Raw genomic sequence first — 21,859 nt, forward strand, 5'->3', positions numbered from 1 at the left:
CAGTCTCGAACACACCCTTGTATTTAGAGCACAATGCATTAATGAATGCTTCTTGGTCTTTAAAGTTTTTGTGACAGCTTGATTGTGTTTTGGCCCTTGCACTATGTGATGAATTGTCCATGGGTGAGGATCTAAATACACTTGTTCATGCACAACAAGTGGTGGACCATAACGAACAAGCAACAAGCATTACACCTTTTGTGAACGCTATGGTCCACTTAGTTTATTTGATGATGAGGCTTGCAAATAATTATGGTTTTCAACACTTTTCTATGGTCATCCAAGGATATACCGTTAACTTGCTAAGAAGCATTTCCAAAAATTTGCACCATGGGAGCTAAAAACTAAAGGCAGACGAGTTGCTAATAGCATTGAGAATCTATTCTTTGCCCATAACCCAAATGACAAAGCAAGCATGCAAGATGATCAAGCAATGAATGTCACCGCCAAAATGCCATCCTTCTAGACCCGTGCATTTGCCACAAAAATGACCCTAGAAATGGTGAACAAAGAAACATTCCAATGCAAAATACCTATCAATCTGAATACAGGCAATTCAATTATGCCAAAATCCCCACCGAAGCATATCAAAAAGCAACTAAAAATATTGGGCATGACATGCACGAGAGGGCTTTCCAAAAACCAAGTCACGAGGAGAAAAAGATTCACCAACAACATGAAACTAGACAAATGAAACAAAGGCCCATATTTTCTTGGCAAGACAGTAAGTAATGAAGCAATATCTTTAGTCTTCTCTAAAATTGGTGCAAAAGAAACACGTGCCATTGGAAAGGCGACGATAGTGCAAACTTGCTCCCAATGCAAGCCCTCCCACCATAGCTTGCAAAAGAAATACTTTTCCCTTACAAGGAAGTTGAGTATGCCAACCTTGAAAAAATACATTTCTCCATGGAACAACATATTTCTTCATCCGCTAAGCCTTGTTCGCCTTATCAACCAACCAATGCTTTCATCCGCCAATAGAGTGATTAATATTGCTTCCCTTGTGGATATCCAAGTATTTGGGAGTGACTTCATGGTCCCCTTTCTTCCTTTTATGTGCTCTCTCTCTCTCTCACACACACACACACACACACACAACCATTTCAAGGGAGAAATAAACACATGCACACGTATATTACATGAAGTTTTTTGAGAGAGATGTGTTTGGAGATGCTCTTGGTGGTAATACCAAAATTTGAAGTCATACACTGATCATTTATTGCTTGTAGGATAGCTTAATGGTAAATAAAAGAACTTCATTGTTCTTTGAAGTAACTGGTAGTGTACTCTTTAATCACTCTCAATGCAATTGTAAGGTTAAGCTGAAACACCACACCCAAGATCGACAACGATGCTATGAAATGTTATTTTAATGAACTTGATTACCTTGAGTTACAGCACTAAGTTGGATACCTTGACTCATAATAATGAACGTCCAATGTCAACGACATCTTAAACAAATTGAGAGTCCCATGTTACTACAAAATTTGTAACTGTCCTTAAGCGCATAAAAAATGACTATAAAATAATAGCATATATCAATAACAAAGCATAGTCTTACCTAAAAATTACCTCTGCCATAATGGGCTATCTATATCAAATGTTCCATGATAAATCTTGGCACAATCATTTCCATGTCGACTAAATTGACTAGTTCAAGTTAGGCTAATTATGACCTCCACTCCTTCAATTCAGAATCCCAAAAATTGTTGTGATAAAGTACTCCAAGAAGCCTGTGCTTGAGGTAGCAAAGGCTACTATCACTAGAAAGAGTTTGAACTTAATTGTCTTTTTATCACGTTAGGAAAAATGAACTTGCCTTTCAAAGTATGATTGAAATTTAAAGACAGATGAAGAATAGCAAGGGTATGCTTAAATGTGAGCTCGAGGCTTCCATGATGAGGAAATTTACAGAGAGAAATGGTGTAATAGAGTTGCAAAAAATTGATTACAAAGGTTTATTGCAGACAAAAATGAAAGGCTTGCATGCACAATATATAGCAAAACCTTTGATTCCACCGGATGCCCGGGTAAATTCAGGACAATAATCTCTTTATCAATGGTTGCTTTAAGACTCGCCAATTGGATTCAAAATTCCAAACTCCCTCTCTCCTCAAGCAAAATCATCATCTTCACTAGCACTATCTTCTATGCATATCAAATCGTCTGCTTTATCCTTTTTACTTGTTTTCGTTCTCTCCTTACTTCGTTCAGCATCAGTTTGCTTGTTTTTCTTTGCTGAAGAAGAGCTCATGGAGGCACTTGACATTGTTTTCCTTTTACCTGCTTTCTGCACATCTAGGGAAGTTACGTCTTTTGGTGAAACCCAGTCTCCAGCCACAGTATGACAATCTGGGTTCTTTGATAAGCAAGCAATGATAGTATCCAGGACATTTTTTCCAAAGAGGTCTGTCTTTCTCTTCCCCAATAGCTTCTCAATCTGCAAAAAGAACATTTAGTACACATTATATCCATTGATTGCGTTGTCAACTGATTTGAAAGACCTCATGCACGTAACACCTTGAGGATATAGCTTGGCCATGATGAGGTGCTATGATCTACCCCAAGGTAGATCCATGCGTACAATACATATGATACAATGCAGTATGGTACACAATATGGTACACTCTCGGAGAAAAGTACGCGAAGTACTGCCTGCCCTATTGCGGCCTGTCTCCGTCATTTTCCATCCCACCCGCAGCCTCTGAATACCCTTTGTTGAAGCCTTAGGCATCTCAGCCATATAGCCCCTTCGCATAGACTTGCCTTTTGTAGCAGCCTTAGACATCGCCTCCATAGCCCCTTCGCATAGCCAGCATCTAGTTTAGCACACAGCTAGCACTTTCTTCCCTCACACCCACTCTCCACAGAGATAAGCAGGCAGTCTTAGGTATTCACTATGATACAGGGAGAATACACATTAGTGGCGATCGGCATCGGTAATTGCTCAGGTTTGTTGGTAATGAGCCTTTAAGATTCCAGACTTTTGTAAGCCACAATCTTGGCAGGGAATCCTACTGGATCACGAGCACCACATTCGGGTTACACTTGGTCCTGCTCATTGGAGGTGAGTCATCTCTTCATCATGGATTCTGATGGGATGCCCATTGAAGTCAGACTTTCAGCAGAAACCCTTAGTTTCATTTACAGTTCAGTGATCACATTGGAGGCATGTTGTTCGGTGGTGGGAGGCTGTCCGCTAGACAGCTCCTGGGCTACTTGCAGCCTACCCTTCTTGACATGCTAGTTCCCAGGATTGCAATCATCTTGAGGAAACTAACAGGATCTACTGGCAATAGAAAAGTGCTATCTCCCTAAGGATAGGGAGATAAGGCCAGCAGACATCGATGTCCACATACACTCAGCATAAAATGAAAGGTATACACTGCTCAAAAGCACTGCATGCACAGTGAGACCCTCCTCCTGCACAGGAGGATGTATCAATAGATAGCCTCTAGTAGCTCCAAGCATGCCCAACACGAGGATCTGTCTACTGATTGCCAGCAGCTCCCATTGAATAACTGTTTGGCCAGCAATGGTGTGTAGAAAAGAAATCTTTATTATCTTTTCGGATTTGATGATCCAAGGAGAAATCAACCCATACTAAGAAACAAGAAAAAGACACTAAGGTGATATGTACTATGATCTAGAGAGATATTCGCTCATGTCACCAACCATAGAACATGTAAACCAACTCTCTGAAAGGTGTGCCTCTCCTGATCTCCAGCTCTCAATGAATCAAAACTAGGTTGTCCACCATTTCTCTCACAGTACCATTGGAGGGCAGCAAATCTTATTTTAGAAACTCTGTTCACATGAAGCATGTGTCCACAATAGGGCAAAGACCAGTTGCTCTGGGATTGGCTGACAACAAGAGTGAGAAAAGATGGTCAGCCCGCCAGGCTGCGAGCTCGCTATCAAAAGAGCTGCGTATGTAGTTCGTGAGTAGAGAGGGTCGAGGTGTGTGCACCTCGAGATAAATAGCTGAAGTGGCAGAGTTTGTTTTTGTTTTTTGGGTCAGAGGATTCAAGGTCGGTATTTTCTTCAACTTTTGACAAAGACAAGATAGTCATGCATATATTTCAGCATTTGTTTCGAAAAGAACTCGAGCATGGCATGGGTCATTAAAGTGTTTCTTGTTGGAGATTAGGTAGCAATGCATTATGCTAATTGAGACCACATCTTCGTACATAGGACCTTTTTATGTTCATCTGGCACACTAAATGCATCACCAAACATTGCTGGCCAGTATTCACAGGCTTGTTAAAGTCTATGCATCTCAAGTGAATGCCCAAGGTGATGCCATTATTTGATTTTTCTAATAGGTATTTATTTTACTTCTTTGACATGATTCTTGGTAGGGCAATTTGCAGAGGGAGGTACATAAGGCCCCCGAGTTACTAGTTGGTATATACGAGGCACATGTGCCCCAATTGTATAATAATCTAATTCATTGTTGTGTTGGTTGGTTCAACAATCTTCCGACAGCAAGCAGTTGTTTGTTTTGAAATGCTAGGCATCCAAAGGTGGTGAGCAGCTGTCCATGACAAGTGAGGCATCCGAAGTGAAAGTGCAGGCCCCCGGCTGGGTGGAGGGCAAGGCCATTGAGAGCTTTGGTTACCCCATCAAGTTCTTGGATTGGAGCATTTGCATGAGGACATACCCGCTTGGCCTCGACACCAAAATGGCCCCAGTATTGTTAAAATTAAAGGTCATCCTTGATCAAATATTAGCTATGGTAAGAGAATTGTCCAGTACTCAGTTAGCTGCCTTGGCACTCACTGAGTCCTCAAGGTAATGAAAATCGATTTGTCTCGGGATTGCAAATCCAAAGGCAAGGGCAAGAGCTTGCAAAGGACAAAGGCAAAGGCAAGTTTGACGAGGACAGCAGTGACACTGCTTCCACCAAGGAGATTGACGAGGCTCATGTAGCGGCAGCCACAGTGGCTGAGAATCTCAGTCTATAGTTTGGGGGAGGTTGCTGCAAAATGCTTCGGCTAGAGAGAGGCACGTGGCAGCAGAGAGGGGCAAGTGAAGCTCCCAATACTTGATTTGAACACGTGTGTTGGAGTCATCGGTCTTTGAATCCATGTGTTGGAATTCAAGGCACATTGCATTTGGCAAGCAACCAACATGACATAAATAAAACACTCTCGATGTGTGCACAATCCATTGTTGTTGGCCGGACTATGGACAAGGTGCGTTCCAAAGTTCATTGCATTATCTTATAAAATCTTGAATGTGATGTGTTCACAATTCACGAATCGGGATTCTTGGACGTAGTGTGGTCTATAGTTCCACTTTCCACGAGGCAAGCGGTACTCAAGATGGCAATCTTTTCGGTGACATGTTGGTAGTTGCAAATACAAGGTGTATCCAGCATCCTGGCCGGCGTTGGGGTGTCCATGGTAGCTTCTTCATCCACTTGGTCTTCCTACATTTTCCCACCATGAGCTACTGAGAGGGTGTTATGCATCTCGAGTGAATGCCAAGGGTGCTCTCATTATTTAATTTGTCTACTAGGTATTCATTTTACTTATTTGACATGATTTTGTGTATGGAACTTTGTTGAGGGGGGTACATAAAGGCCCCCAAGTTAGTATATAAGAGGTAGCTCTACCCCCATTGTATAATAATCTTATTCATTGTTGTGTTGGTTGGTTCAACAATCTCTCTCTCTCTCTCTCTCTCTCTCTCTCTCTCTCTCTCTCTAGCCTCCAATTGATCACCCCCCCCCCCCCCCCCCCTACCACAGGACCACATTGTGTTACTTTGTACTTTTGTCCTTTCCCGATAGATGGAGGACACACACATGGACATTTGATTTGTCTCTTAGGCCAACTTCGGCCTCTAATAGACGGAAAATGATCTTTCTTTCTCTCTTCTTTTCTTTATCTCATGCATTCTCTCCCTAACTCTACGCTTCCGCATCGTCGACTTTGACAAAAGGCTTACAAAGAGCACTAGTGTGGAGCACCGAACCAAGCTGCGGACAACAACACATAAATGTAACCAAATTGCTTACACCATCTTTACGCACATCATTATGAGTAGCACAAGAACAAAGTGTGTGTCCGTCAATCAATTCAGCCATTTTATGAAAAACCATTATACGTTATCATCATGGCCTCTCCTGGTTTGAAGAAGAGAATTAGGCAATATGAGAGACAAAATCAAGATCACTTTTCCTGTGCCAAGAAACCAAAGAGCGGGCATTGTTTATTCAATGGATCTTAAACAAGTTTGTGTGTGAGCCTCGCAGGTGAAACTATAGCATGAATGATATCTTGACTTTATACATTGGGAAAGGGGGTTTAAAAAAGAGAGGTGTGTTTGTAAGGTGCAACATTTCAAGTACTGTAACCATAAATCAATGTCAGTAAACTACACTTACTTGAGCAACTGATCTAGGTTTCTGCACAGTCAGCTGAGCTATCTGCTGCGATGACAAGATTGTGTACGGAAACACCTCATTGTGCTGTTGTGCCAAAGAGTCCCGTAATCGGTCAAGCTCTCTTGCCAAATCACAGTCTAAAATTGCTTGTAGAGCGCTCCCTACATGAATCCCTGCAGTTTGTATACCTTGTCTAAACTCAAGTTTAACCTTTCTTTTGCCTGCCACAAATACATCAGAATAAGCATTCCTCCGAAACCCAAAGATTAAGTGTTGCTTTCAATCTTACCATGCAATAATGACTGATAAAGACTTCCCAATGCTACATATGAATTAGTAGCATACGCAGTGTGCTGAAAGACCTCCTTCTGCATTATTTAAAAAACAGCAGTATCATTTGCTTTGCTATACTTGATCTATCTTTGACAAGCCCAACATTCACATCAGTATGCTCCATTCTGACGTTCATTTTATGATAAACGCTATGAATTTGACACATCTATTCAGCCAGTATTTGATAAATTTTACTATGAGGTGAAGCTCACTACTCTCAGCACTGTACCTTATACTGACCGTAAATTTTTCTTTAGCGATGTAGAAGAAAAGCATGATCATAAGTTGTGCAAAATGTATCACAAAACAAATGAAGGCGAGACCACAATAGAGAAAATTAAAAGACCGACAAGCATAAGAAATGTTAAAAAATGGACTGCCCAAAAATATAGAAAAGTATTGTTAAAGATGTGTATGTGAATGTGTGTGTGTGTGCGCGCGCGCACGCACGAGAGAGAGAAATGAAATGTTATATTAACGTGTTCAGAAGTCCAGAATGACATATGAGACCAAAAAGTTCCAATGTGGTGGATCTTATAAGAAGTCAGAGTAACGAAAATGACAAAATAAAATAAAATGACAGAATAACATGCTATGGAATCCAAAACATCTAGGTGTGAAAAGCTAGGTGGGATAGCTAAATCACATATCAGAAAAGATCCAGCATCGGTCAATGGCAGATCTCATCAATCTCCTCCATGGTCAATAGCCTGACCGGGCGTCGTGCATGTCGGGCCAAAGTGATCCGAATCCTCTGATGTAGCCTCCGTCGATGCTGTGTAGTCCTCCGCAGTCGTGGGCATCTAGATCTCCCTAGCTCGGTCGCTCGGTCGATCAGTGTGCCTCTAGTGTGAGGCGGCGAGCTCTCCTATGGTAGTAGCTCCTCCCGGTGTCCAGTGTCTGCTCTAAAGAAATCTGTGATCCGTCTCTGAGACTGGCTGGCCTCTCTCCTCATCATGCTCTCTCTGTGTTTGCACACCTCGAGCAAAAACAGACCCAAGCATCTCTGATCCTCGTACCGCATGACTCTGGAGAGTGGTCCAAAGCCCTCTCTGAACAAGCAGTGGAAGCGGCCGCGTATCTCGTAGTAGACGGGGCAGTGGCATGTGTAGTGCAACCCTGTCTCGGGCTCTAGGTCACACAGGGGGCATGTCCTGGCTTCTATTGGTACTCTGCTGTATCTCCCAGTCTCGTTCCACAGCTGGTGTGAAGATGTGCGTATCTGGCCAATAGCACATCGTATCCCATGAGACAAGTGGGTGTCCATGTATATGGGTCTCGTCACAAAACCATCCTCCGTGAGCTGGAGAAGATGCTCTCTATAGAAAGCCATCTTCGTGCCCAGCTCCTGTGTTGGCTGTATCCATGTCCTCCTGGTGTGTAGCTGAGTCAGGTCCCGGCGATCTCGGACTGTGTGAACGTCAGAGAGGGTGCATCCAGTGAGTACTAGAAGGGGGGCAATCTATCTATGCTGAACCCATGCGCCTGAAACCATGATGTCATCTCCCCATACCAGCATGTTGTATCTCCTTGCATGGCTAACTGTCGAGAGGACTCAAGTGCAAGGCGGGCATATCTGTTTCTAGGAAGTTCCCACATGCGGTGTATGAAGGAGACAGATCTGGTGAGCGCCTCAACCACTAGTGGGGGGCAGCTAGCTCTGCTCGGATAATGGCACATGGTATTGAAGCCTTGGCGCTAATAAGCCGTGAGATCATAGAGACTAGTGGCTTCTCCATGTCCCCCCATCCATCAGTCCGACTCCTCCCATCATGGTCCAATGAAGGTCCCCAAATCTCAGCTCCATAGAGCAATGCAAAAGCCACCAGGGTGTCAAAGAGCCAGAGCTTCGTCCGAGGCTCCTGAAACTAAACATGTGAACACATCCTCTCCAATCTACCCAACGCTGCATGGGCTCTGGTCAATCTAGTCTCTGCTGCTCTTCTCAATGAAAATGCTGGTCCACTAAAAACCACTCCAAGGTAGGTGTAAGCATCTGTATACTCCACTGTCTCCTAGCGGTATGTGAATGCGGGCGCTGACCTCCTGATCCACTGTGGGGTGGTATTAAATACCACGACCTTGGTTTTACCAAGGTTGACAGATAAACCACTTTCATGGGCAAACCTATGCAAAGCATCCAAGTGACGTTACATCCCCTCCGGAGAGTCGGAGATCAACACAATATCATCAGCATATAACAATAGTGGAATCCATGTTCCTGCCAGTTGTGCACCTCTAGCACCATCTCTCTCAATGTAGTTAGAAACCTCATCAACATACATACCAAACAGAGTAGGAGAGAGCGGGCAACCCTGCTTCACCCCAATAGTGGAATGAACTGTAGCACAGATAGTGTGTCGTGCTCTCTACATTGGGTGCTCCTCAGTGCAATGTGCGTGACAATCTCACTCAAAACAGACTGAAAATAGGAAATAAGAGACAACAGCTCACAGAGACACAGCAGCAACAATAGACCACAACAAATGACTCGACTATCTCAAAGAACTAATACAGACTCTGGCGTGGTAGCACACTCAGCTCCAGCCCAGGACTCTCAGGTACAATGGGGTGTCAAGGCTCAGATGTGCAGGGATGGTGAAGACGTGCTCTGTGTATAGAATCACTCTAAACGACTACGTAAAGATACAGATGACCAAACCGCTACTACTCATATATACAACCATAAAGAGCCACCAACGGCTCATAAATGACAGCACCTAAGTCTATCTCCACCAGTGGTGTTGGTGACCTGGCCACGATGTCCACTAGACCACCGTATCCCTGCCACGTGTCACTGCCCAGCGAGTCCGTCCAGTGTGAACCGATCAACCAAAGACCAACTGTAAAGTCCAAACTGTACTAATTGTCCTGTGAAAGTGACACTGTAGCCTGCTACAGGTTGCCCGCCACAAGACCGCTCACCATCTCGGTGAGAGGAAGACTGAAACTGTGAAAGAAAACTACTAGCTACTGCATATGTACAATGGTGAGCTCCTGAATCTGTCATCCAAGAGATAGAGTGGTGGCCACTGCTGCACCCGAAGTATCAGCCTTTGGAGGTGGAGCCATCAAATCAATTGTGGGGCCCTGCTGTATGTGAGCTCTCCTGTCAGTAACTGTGTCCCCTGGGAAGGGACCAGCCACCTGCCGCTGGGCCGCTGGTAGCACCTGTCCTGTAGTGTACTGAGGACGTCGAGTAACACAGCCATGGCTGACGATTGAAACCCCTGAGGAGGATACTGTTGTTGTTGATTGTAGTACTGAACAGGAACTCGAGTCTGTGAGTAAAGTCCCATAAATTGCTGAGAAGGACCCGTTGCTGCATGCTGCACTGGTGTACCTGCTCCACTCCACCCATACCCCATACCCATCATCGTAGGCTGGGTTGCCCTATTCTCATGTAAGAGCAATTCTCTAAATCCTTGTACTTGATTTTGAAGGTCACTAATCACTTGAGACTTTAACTTCAAGGCCTGTTGGAGTGCGAAAATAGTGGCATCCCTATCGGCGATGGCGATCTCAGCAACTCGCAGAGGTCCCTCCATACCTGCATAAGTACCTGCGTGACGCTGGTGTGTAGCTGCTAACCACTAGGCTCCAAGCTCAATGGTGGCAATGGCTTGCCTAGATTCCTACAATATATCTTCAGATAGCCGAAAAAGTGATGTAGAGTCCGACACTGTGGAGGGTCCTGTAACCGTGTCGGGATGAAGAGCGCTGGCAAGTGGTACAACTGGTGGGATTGGTGTGGCAAGTGGCACTGCTCGTGGTGGACTGGGAGCATGCCTCTCTGTCGGAGTAGACATGGTGGAAGTGGTTGCAGCAGGACTACGCATAGGAGAAGAAGCAACTCCCACTGGGACTTGGGAGCTAGTCATTGTGGTAGGGGTAAAAATAGCAGCAGTAGAGAGAGGAACACACACTGTAGAAGCCACAACTGTGACATGCATAGTATGATTTGCAACACCTGAACTCACCATCGAATCAGGCAGAAGTATGCGAGGAACGTCGAACAGGTTGCTTCACTCGAAGTTGCTGGCTTTCCGAAACTCGCAGTGATACTAAAGATTCTACTGTGTCCTTCACTACCTTTGCCCTCTTTTTCTTTGGCTTCCCAGGGAGATCCATTGTCTGTTCAATATATTTCCCTTTTGTCTTAGAGCTTTTACACCGCATATCCGCATCCACATCCATAGGACTAACATGTATGTTAATGACCCACGCCAACATGGGAGCTGCAAAGCATTGAAAGCTAGATTGCACAAATTGTACCTGAGCTCTGAATCTTTTTGCCCGCGACTGTAAAGAGGTAAATAGAATTTGATTAAAGGCACACGGGATGGTGTGGATGAGGCAGTATAGGCCTTCGCAGTGCGAGAATATAGTAGGCACGTCACATCCTGCCCTTGCTTACTTTAGCAGCTCTGACCAAAGAGTAGTACTTGAAAATGGCCTAGAGCTTTTTATTCCTTGCATAGTCAGCATGACTCGTACTAAGTAGCTCTTTGCATGCCTCGATGGTCGCATCTTTCGAAAGTTGTGAATAGGTTCTTGTAGCCGCTTTTACTGCAGGAAAGGTTGTCATCCCCAAAGCGTGCCCAATGCGTGCAGCAGTCAATGGGTGTCCTCTGACTTTGGGAAAAAACTTGAGAACCTCATGCACCATATCCATGGGAATATCAGAAGGCAGATCGGCCTCTGCTAATGCTGAAAGACCTAGCGTATGTAGCTGATCTTTCGATAAGACTTCTCGAAGAGACGGATGAGACTGCTGTAGATGGAAGTTCAAAGTGAATTTGGTTTGAGTTTTGGAAGAAGGAGGCCGAGGAATTTGATGGCTCAGTAACTGCGTGATGGCTTTCTTGGCTTTCCTCTTCTTTTCGTTTTTCACAGCATCTTCACGTTCCTCATCTTCCTCTTCCTCTTGGCTAGAAGACTCTGAATCAGAGTCAGAAGCAGAGCCAGAGCCTGAGTCAGAAGCTTTGTAATTCTCATCACTGTGATCAGTGGAGGACAATTCGGTAAGGCCATGGCTGGAGGTATCCACATCCTCTTCCTCTGTAGAACTTTGGGATGTTTCAGTTGGCCTCTGTCGAGACAAAGCTTTCTTCCTAACTTGTTTGCTTGTACCAGCCATCGTGAAGTGTCCTTGAATATCTAACCTGAAAAGCGTCAGTTGGTTCGAAAAGCTAGCTGCCTGGCCAGTGTGCAGGGTGAACTCGACTCCCAGATTCAGAGATGTAGCCTTGCACTTGGAAAAAGCTTGATAACGCAGGAAGAAGAGTCGGGCGGTATCAGGGAGCAAGGCGATATCAAGGAGCAGATGCAGGAAGAGGAGGAGGGCGGGCGAGGGGATTGGTGAGGACGAGGGGTTGGGGTATGGACACGTTGAGTAGGGGCGAGGGGATTGGTGAGGGGCGAGGGGGTTGGGGTAGGGTAGGGGCGAGGGCCAAAGAGGAGGGTAGAGGCGAGGGGAGTAAAGGGGGAGGGTAGGGGCGAGGGGCCAAAGAGGAGGGTAGAGGCGAGGGGAGTAAAGGGAGGGTAGGGGCGAGGGGCCAAAGACGGTAGAGGCGAGGGGGTTGGGGTAGGGTAGGGGCGAGGGGGTGTGAGAGGGAGGGTAGGGGCGAGGGTTTAAGGGGAGGGTAGGGGCGAGGGGAGTAAGGGGTGGGTAGGGGCGAGGGCCAAGAGGAGGGTAGGGGCGAGGGGAGTAAGGCGAGGGGGTTGGGGTAGGGTAGGGGCGAGGGGAGAGGGGAGAGGAGGGGGAGGGTAGGGGCGAGGGAAAAGTGTGTAGGGGTGAGGGGAGGGGTTGGTTAGGGCGGTGGGTTATTTTAGGGTAGGGGCAAGCGGAATTTTGTTCGGCTAGAGGCGAGAAGGAAAGCAAGTAGAAAGCAAGCAGTTCCAGAGGCTGATCAGTAGGAAGAATTCGGTACTGAGCTCTGGCTCCACTTAGTAAACGGAAGCAAAAAGCGGCAACAACAAAAGGAAGCTTTCTGGGTAGGTAGGCAGCAGGCAATAGCGTGCCCGCAGTTGCAGCAGCAGCTTCAGGTTCTGTTCTCCAGAGATGCCTTGTGATACAACGGCAATAACAACAATTCGGAGAAAAGGGGGAGAGAGAGAGAGAGAGAGAGAGAGAGAGAGAGAGAGAGAGAGAGAGAGTAGATGCCGAAGAATTAATGGCAGATCAGGAGACATAGTTTACAAAGAGGAGTGGAAACATAGAGGAAGGATATTGCGGAGCAGGAACTTTGTTTTCGAACTGTGTTTGTGTGAGAAGCGACATTAGTGTGTGTGAGCACGTGTGAGAAGAGATACGGGACAGACAAATAGAGATGCACCAGAGTAGTGCTAGGAAGAATACCAAGAAAAGTCCATATTCTATCCGACTAGAGTTGTACCTCGGACATTTTGAAGAAATCCACAGAGAGAGAGAGAGAGAGAGAGAGAGAGAGAGAGAGAGAGAGAGAGAGAGAGAGAGAGAGAGAGGGCAGTAGAGAGAGAGCTGTAACGTGTAAGGACTAGAGATAGAGATACCCAGGGATACAGATAGACACGGATACAGAAACAGGAGGAAGATGATTATCCAATCTATGAGTGGATTCAACTAGTTAAAAAGAAAAGGCTGGATCGTAGCTGGAATCCAACCCGAATTATATCAATGAGATGAAATGAGATGAGATGCAATTTGATGCATGCAGTAAAACAAGGAGAATTTTAACCATAACACGGATTACAACTGAGATGAAAACTTGACATAAGGTAAATCTGAGAACAGGGAAAATGGAAAGCCGGAGAGAAGAGTCAGGCAAGTGAGTGATAGCACTTTATTCTTGATCCATTTACTAGTGGCAAAGGAACGCCTTCCAGAGTGACTAACTGGACAGCCCCCTATGCCAAAATCTCTTGTACCATGAATGGCCCTTGCCAGGCTGGGACCAGCTTCTTAGCTTTCTTCAAATACTTAGCTTGATAGAGTAGCACCAAGGAACCCTGCGTTATTTTTGGCTTTCGGAGATGGCGATCATGCCACGCTTTGTGACAAAGTTGCTCAGCTTGGAGAGAATGTAAAGCTAACCTCCTGCTTTCTTCTAACATTGAGAGACGGGAGAGGTTTGCTGAAGCAATCCCCGCTGTGACACGAACACTTCCCACTCTTGCTGAACCTGAGTTGAACTCATATGGTGCGATTGCTTCTAAGCCGAAAGCTAGCTCGAATGGGGTGTAGTTAGTGGTTGCCTTGAAGGAGGTGCGATAAGCCCAAAAAGTGCCGAGGATAGCCTGAGCCCAGGATGTTGGATGCAGGTGACAAGCTTTCTTGAGAAGCGCGATTAGCACTTTGTTAGTGCTTTCAGCCTGCCCATTTGCTCTAGGATAGTAAGAGCAAGACTTGCGATGAAAAATCTTGTAATTCGTGAGGAGTGTGGAGATCAGGTCGTTGAAAAAATGACTACCTCGATCACTGATGACTTCCAGAGGGCACCCAAACCTGCAAAAAATATTTTCATACAAAAATTTTGCAACAGTGGCGGCTGTACAGTCGATGGTAGCCACCACTTCGGCCCATTTTGTTGCATAATCTGTTGCTACCAAGAGATACTTACAATTGCCTGGTTGAGCAGATGGAGTAACTGGACCAACAAAGTCCAAGCCCCATCTCTCAAACGGCAACCACGCCATAGATACCTGCAGAGGGCGATTTGATTGCTTGCTAGGCTTGGGCGCACATCGCTGACAGACATCACAAATCTTGACATGAGCAATAGCATCTCTAAATATATAGGGCCACCATAAGCCTGTCTGTAATATTTTTTGCGCCGTGATGTGACCAGGGTAGTGGCCACCTGTAGGACCGATGTGTGCATCCTCCAGAATGTGGTCTACTTCATGAGGGGAGATGCACCTGCGCAGCACACCATCTGGACCAGATTTGTAGAGCTGTCCGCCAATCAAAGAGAACGGTCTAGACTTCAGCAAGAGTCTTCTTTTTTGCAAGAGAGAAGCATTCTTAGGATATAGGCCAGTAGAGACCAGATGTAACACATCTCCATACCATTCTGGGGTTGTATCCACCTTAAAAAGATGACTATCCGGAAAATCATCATCAACCCCAATATTGGGCTCACCTGTGTGTATGCGAGAGAGATGGTCGGCCATAATGTGCCGCTTGCCTGGACTAAGAACTACTTCGAAGTCGAACTCCTGGAATATCAGTAGCCATCTCTAGACTCTTCCTGCAACTTGGGGTTTATTCAGAAGATAGCGTAGCGCATGATGATCTGTGATGATAGTGAAGTGAACCCCTAACAAGTAATGACGAAACTTTTGTAAAGAATACACCATAGCCAACCCTTCCCTTTCTGTGGTGTTGTAGTTGCGCTCTGCTTTGGTGAGCAGGCGACTTGCATAGTGAACAGGGCGATCCACTTTGTACTCTTTACTAGGCTGAGTCAGCACAACCCCCACAGCCAGTTGACTGGCATCCGTATGCACATGAAAAGGGAGAGACCAATCTGGAGCCACTAAAATAGGTGCTTCAGTGAGGCGCTTTTTGAGGTATTCAAATGCTTCAGCCTCAGGTTTTGACCATTTAAAGGATACTGTAGCACTAGTGAGTCGGGTCAATGGTTGAGCCACCTGTGCATACATTCGCATGAACCTACGATGATATCCTGTGTGGCCTACAAAGCTTTGAACACCTTTCGGGTTGATGGGAGGTGGTAACTTCAAGATTGCCACGATCTTCTCTGGGTCAGGTGCTAAACCTTTGGCAGACACCACATGGCCTAGAAGTGTGCCCTCAGTGACCAAAAAGTGACATTTGTTAGGATTGAGTTTTAGCAGTGCCTCTCTGCACCTAAGGAAGACAACAGAGAGCTGAGCGAGGTGCTCCTCTAGATTTTCCACTGGGGTTGAACATTGGGCACCTGAGAAGGTCGAAAAATCGTCCATGAAGATGCGAAGATGACCCGTAAGTAAAGAGCAGAATATAAGATATACTGCTCGATTGAAGGAAGGTGGAGCGTTTTTCAACCCAAACGACATCCTAGTGTAGATGAAAATACCCCAGGGAGTCACAAAGGCCGTTTTAAGCTGATCACTTGGATGGATGCCCAACTGATTGTATCCACTAAACCCATCCATAAAACTGTACAATATATGCCCTGCTACGTCTTCGAGCACACGCTCAGTGAAAGGTGTGGGGAAACCATCTGGGATAGTTACCTTGTTCAAAGCGCGGTAATCTACGCACACGGATTTTATTGGACTGCTTCTTGGGCGCTATCACCATGGGTGATAACCACTCAGAGTGCTCCACCGGTATAATGATCCCTGCCTCTTGCATTTTTTCGAGCTCTGACTTGATAGCCTCAGCATACTTTGGGTTGAGCTTGTAAGCTCGGCCTCTGACAGGCCTAGCCCCTTCAACCAGAGGGATAGTGTGGAGACCCAATTCTGGTGGGATCCCTTCCAAATCCTTGTAGGACCAAGCAAAAACATCCTTAAAAGAGTGTATGAAAGAAACTACCTAATCAAGTAATGTGGGATGCTCCCATAACCAAGCTGCTAAGAGGACGTGCTGAGGGTTGTCAGGGCCACCCAGGTTGACTTTTTTGACCGGGTCAGGAGGTGTAACTGTGGAGGTACTTCAGAAGTTGAGAAATGAGCTGCCTCTTGGAGCTTCGAGACATCATGTGCTGACGTTTGATCGATTGGAAACTCCGCATACTCTTCCTGTAACCATCCTGGTGGAAGCTCATCGAAGGGTAAATCTTCTGACACAGACATAACAGAGTGCTTTTGAGGAGGCGGGACGTCCGACCTGGGAGATGTTAGAAGAAGGGGGGAATCATTGGCGAGTTCATGCAGAGGAGATTTTTTCCCCCTTTGATGATGTGTTATATGTTCCCCGAGGCAGAGGGCTCCATAGGAGGACCATCTGAATCATGAGAATTTGGGGCTGACCCACTTACTTCTTCGACTGGCCCACTGTCTGCTGTAGGACTTGGGACATTTGTGTCCGCCTGAGGAGTTGGTAGAGAGAGTGTTACCGGCACATGTGACTTTTGAATAGAGACTACATAGCATGGCATCGAGGCGGTAGCTTCCAACCACTGCAGCAGGTCTTCGTCAGACCCGTCAGGTGGGATGGGTTGCTCAGGGTCGAGGGTTGGAATGTACTGACAATGAGCTGTGATGAACCACTGGATCCATACCTCCCTCGAGACGAATTGGTTGCATGGGGGAGCCAGGAGTATGTATCCACATAGCGTCGTTTCCCCAATCATGAAGTGCCTTAGTATGCCGCAACCATGGTCTACCAATCAGCAAAGGAAATCCTCCCTCCACCTGAGGAAGACTGACCACCACAAAATCCAAGCTAAATGTGAAGTCTTGTACCATCAGAGGCACCTTCTCTACTATGCCCACAAGGTAGACTATCCTCTGATCTGCCAATGTAACAATGAATGGAGCAGGGCGAGTAGGCTGCAGACTCTAAGGCCAACATAGTAAATTCTGGCATCAGATTGATCCCAGATCCACCATCCACTATGACGCATGAGAATTGATGCCCAAGAATAGACACAGTGAGGCGAGGACTTTTGTAATCGGTGAGTGGAGCAGCTGGATATGAAATCATGTAGGACTCCAAGGGCTGCACAGGTAGGTGCCCGCCACTAGGCCCTGCACCAGGGTATAGAGACTGGATGATGGAGAGGGTGTCACTTCTAAAATTTGCATCAAGTCGAAGCATGTCGTACAGTGACACTTGTTGAAAGGTGTTTTTCAAGATAGACTCTGCTGTAGGCTTCACTCCTTTGATTAGATCTTGCTCTGGTATCTTAAGCTTCTGCAAGTCCTCTACTGCTTCCATGAAAGCACCATCAATATCTGATAGAAGCGAGGTAGGTTGGCTCTTGACACTACCTGCTGGTTTGTCAGCTGCTAAGGGAGTTTGACTCATTTGTGTGACAGGAGATGGAAAAATTGGACCAGGGAGGCTGAGGCGAAGAGCAACTCTCTGTGCGCGTGTGAGCACACCAGCCGACTCTTCCACTTGCTTCAACCCATCTCGAGAGGCAACTACAAGAGTGGAAGGTGGGGCCTCTGGAATGGTGCTTACTGTGATGAGGTTAAGCTTTGGGAATGTAAACTCTTGCTAGTTCTGTGTGCTTGCAGATGTGGATGCTCGTTGTTTTGGGCAGTCCTTACTATAGTGATCCTTAGCTTCAGGACAGTGTCGGCAAGGAGGGGACCCTTCTGGCAACGGACATTTGCTCTGATAATGTCCTTACTCTCCACACCTATAGCACAAAATTGGCCTATTGGAGGGGCGAGGTGGTCTCTGCCCTTGCTGCATGGGACCGGATGCTGACGTGTAGAAGCTTTGGGGAACTGAAGGAGTACTAGCATGATAAAAGTTGGGAGATGCAAAGTTGTTGTGCATACCTTGCTGCATAGGAGGTGTTGTCAGCAGAGGTGGCAACGGGTTTTGATGGCCATAGGTGAGACCATGTTCGATGCAGGTGCTAGGCCTTGTTGGAAAGAAGGACCGAGACTTTGTTGTATTTGCCGCAATCCCTTGATATAGTAGCAATCCTTGTCTTCATGCCCAGATTTTTCGCAGAAGTGGCAATAAGCCCGAAGGGGACAGTCCTGTGGAGGATGCCCTGGAGAGCGACAAGAGCTGCACCATACCATAGCTTTAGTCTCCTGCTGAGACCGAAGCTCTTCTAGCTCTCTCTTGATTTGATCCAAAGCCTCAAGATGTGGTTTCTCTTGTCTAAGAGAGATTGATTTCTCTTCTTGAAGAGCTCTCTGTAACTTTAGGGCTTCTAGTTCCCTGCGTAAAGAAGTTATCGGATCAGAAGGACTTTCCGAAAACACTGAGGTGGTCTCTACCTGAGGGGAGTTGGTGAACAGCTTCCTAGCCCCCTCTATCCTAGTAGCAGCTGCGATGAATTCCTCCAGAGTGGCGTCGGGTCGGAGGATCTCTTGGAGTTTTTGCTGAGAGGTTTTGGGGAGCGCCTTCTCCACCCACTTCTTAACCATGAATTCGCCGGGTTGCTGGAGAAGCTTGGCAACCAGGGACTTGGTTTTAGTCATAAGATTTGCAAAAGTCTCCTCTGGCTGGAGTACCATGTTGGCCAACTCATCCAACACTTTCTCTTGGTAGTCACCTGGCCTGAAAGCTGCACAGAACTGTTGTCTTAAGGCTGCCCAAGTTGCAAAATGGTTCTCTGCAAACTGGCTGTACCATTTGTCTGCTAAGCCATCCAAGGTGGATGGAAAGAGTACCAAATAAGCATCTTCCCTGTTAAGACCACGACCCCTACAAAGAGATACAAACCTCCTTGCATGGTCGTCAGCATCTTCTGAAGAGAGTCCTTTGAATGTAGGGAACTTGATGTTTACCTTAGCCAAAACGCTAGCCAACGGCTCCATGGCCCCTTGCTAAGCCTGTTGCTCAGTAGCTTGCTGTAGAAGAATAGGAGAGAGCTTTACTCGAGAAGGTGATCCGGAAGATGTGGAACCGGAGGGAGGAATGGGTGATGTCGTATGTGCACCTGTAGCGCAGATAGTGTGTCGTGCTCTCTATAGTGGGTGCTCCTTAGTGCAATGTGCATGACAATCTCACTCAAAATAGACTGAAAACAGGAAACAAGAAACAGGAAACAAGAGACAACAACTGAGCTCACGGAGACACAACAGCAACAATAGACCACAACAAATGACTCGACTATCTCAAAGAACTGATACAGACTCTGGTGTGGCAGCACACTCAGCTCCAGCCCAGGACTCTCAGGTACAATGGGCAGTTGAGGCTCAGATGTGTAGGGATGGTGAAGACATGCTCTGTGTATAGAATCACTCTAAACGACTACGTAAAGATAACGATGACCAAACCGCTACTACTCTCATATACAACCATAAAGAGCCACCAACAGCTCATAAATGACAGCACCTAAGTCTATCTCCATAGTGGTGGTGGTGACCTGGCCACGATGTCCACTAGACCACAGTATCCCTGCCACGTGTCATTGCACAGCGAGCCCGTCCAGTGTGAACTGACCAACCAAAGACCAACTGTACGGTCCAAACTGTACTAACTGTCCTGTGAAAGTGACACTGTAGCCTGCTACATGAACCGCTGTAGATAGGCCCTCGAGGTGCGTACATGCCCCACTACTGACCTGTATAGTGCCATGACCCCCCAAATGAGCTCTGTGGGTACTCCCATCTCCTGCAATCTGCGCATCAATCTAGCTCTGGGTACTGTGTCAAATGCTTTGCGGAAGTCCACAAAGCTGCAATAGATCCGTCTCCCATGCGATCTGCCCTCCTCAATGATGGCTCTAAGTGTCAAGATATGGTCAAGAGTAGGAAAACCTCTCCTAAATCTTGCCTGCCCGGCTGCTCGTATCCCCTCCCTCTCTGCCCATCTACTCAGCTGCTGCTCAAGAATGGATGTGTACAACCGTGCCAATGTGTGTCCGATCATGATAGTGCGATAACTCCCAGGCTCCATAGGGTCTCCTGACTTGAAGATAGGTACAATAGTAGATAGGCTCCAAGTATCAAGCAAGCCTTCACACATGGCACGGTTAAACATAACTGCTAGGAGCTCTGCTAGTAGATCTCTGGCATGCATGAAGTGCTCAGCCACTAAGCCATCGTGATCATATGCTCTCCCAATCCTCATCCTGTCAATGGCCTTCCTCACCAGCTCAGCGGTGAAAAAAGCACATGTGTGGGGGTATGGATCAGGGGGGTCAAGAAGGGGCGGCTGTCCAAGAACTGTGTACAGAGATGACGCGTACTTGCACTAGGCCTCTATAGAGGTAATGGCAGGGGGGGGTGCTCATGAAAGAGCCGCCATGCCTCACGTGAGTCCTGACTCAAGAATAGCTGGTATAGATCCTGCTCTAGGCGAGCCAAAAATGCCCTCTTCTTCCGCCGCACTAGGCGTCGGAAGTCAATCTGTGACTGTCTGTGAGTGATGTCCCCCAAAAGCCCCTTTCTCTGAAGTCTAGCTCTGGTCTCGCGGAATTCCTCATCATATCAGCTGTTCTGGGGCATGCTCCCAGAACAGCGTCTCTGCTCAGGCTGTGTGTGTGGGTATGCCTCTGCTGCTGCATCATGTAACGCATGTGTCAGTATAGTAGTAAGCTCCTCTAAAGGTCGCCCTGGCTCTTCTGTACACAAGTGTCTGTAGCTATGTATACAGAGTCCGTCTCCCGCGTGAAGGTGTAGCGAGTAGGAGCTGCTGCATGTGGCCTATGTGCTACACTAAACTCGAAAGAGATGGTCAGCGACACAAGAGCATGGTCCACTGCCACACCAACAAGTCTGGGTCCAACCGTGAGGTCCTGGATACTAGAGATGAGACTCGCCTACGCCATGACATAATCCATTGTGCTAGCTCCATGTCTGTGTGGAAAGCATGTAAAACCCGCCGCAACGAGAAATCTCTGTAGGCCATTCAAGATGACCAATCCATGTGCAGTCCCCATGTCTATCAAGTGTCGTCCATACTCAGTATGCTCCCCATCTTGTAATAGTCTGGATAGGCCCGTCTTTGCAACATCCAGCTCTCTCAGCATCTCCTCTGAAGTATCATAAAAAACTGTCTGATGATGAGCAGTCCTAGCATTGAAATCCCCTATATGATGATGTCACCATCTCTAGAGAACTCCCAAATGTCATCGTCCAAAATAGAAAAGGGGGATTGTCCTTTGGGTGGTGCATACACTGACGTACTCGGGGGAAAGTAGCAAATAGCAATGTAAAGATATCTGCCTGTCTCTGCATCACCACTCTTCCATCTCGGTAAAAAGCAATCTTACCTTTTTCCCTTGCCGCTCTAATCTCTGGCATTACCTCCTGCATATGAGCTATCTGTGAGAGGGTAAGGTCATCCCCGAGGAAGATGCCCGTTTTCTTAAGAGTTGGTCTCTTCTTCAAAAAGTCCTTTGCTTCCATGGATGGAAAACAAAGGATGAGTGCCCTTTGTTTGGAGGTTTCACCCTTGCTCCCGTTTTTCTTGTTGCCGACTCTTCAGGCTCTTGAGTGCATCGGCTCATGAACCCCCATCAAAGCCATGAGTTCTTTTACCTCTTCGTCCACATT

At 46.5% G+C, this 21,859-nt stretch overlaps 1 protein-coding gene across 2 annotated transcripts in view; it reads right to left on the reverse strand.

Moving 5' to 3' along the window:
• Nucleotides 1-1,859: 1,859 nt before the first annotated feature.
• RECQL2 (RECQ helicase L2) overlaps nt 1,860-21,859 on the reverse strand; it is a 204,541-nt gene continuing 184,541 nt past the window's right edge. For both annotated transcript variants that reach the window (XM_086527176.1, XM_086527175.1), the window contains 3 exons: nt 6,687-6,765; nt 6,398-6,618; nt 1,860-2,443 (listed from right to left, as the gene is read on the reverse strand). In XM_086527176.1, the coding sequence (XP_086383302.1) occupies nt 2,117-2,443; nt 6,398-6,618; nt 6,687-6,765 (627 nt within the window). In that variant the 3' untranslated portion in view covers nt 1,860-2,116. The remainder of the gene's footprint in view (nt 2,444-6,397; nt 6,619-6,686; nt 6,766-21,859) is intronic.

The sequence above is a fragment of the Adiantum capillus-veneris genome, chromosome 13 (genome assembly GCF_014529385.1).
Source record: "Adiantum capillus-veneris isolate H3 chromosome 13, ASM1452938v2, whole genome shotgun sequence".
In the NCBI taxonomy this organism is placed as follows: domain Eukaryota; kingdom Viridiplantae; phylum Streptophyta; class Polypodiopsida; order Polypodiales; family Pteridaceae; genus Adiantum; species Adiantum capillus-veneris.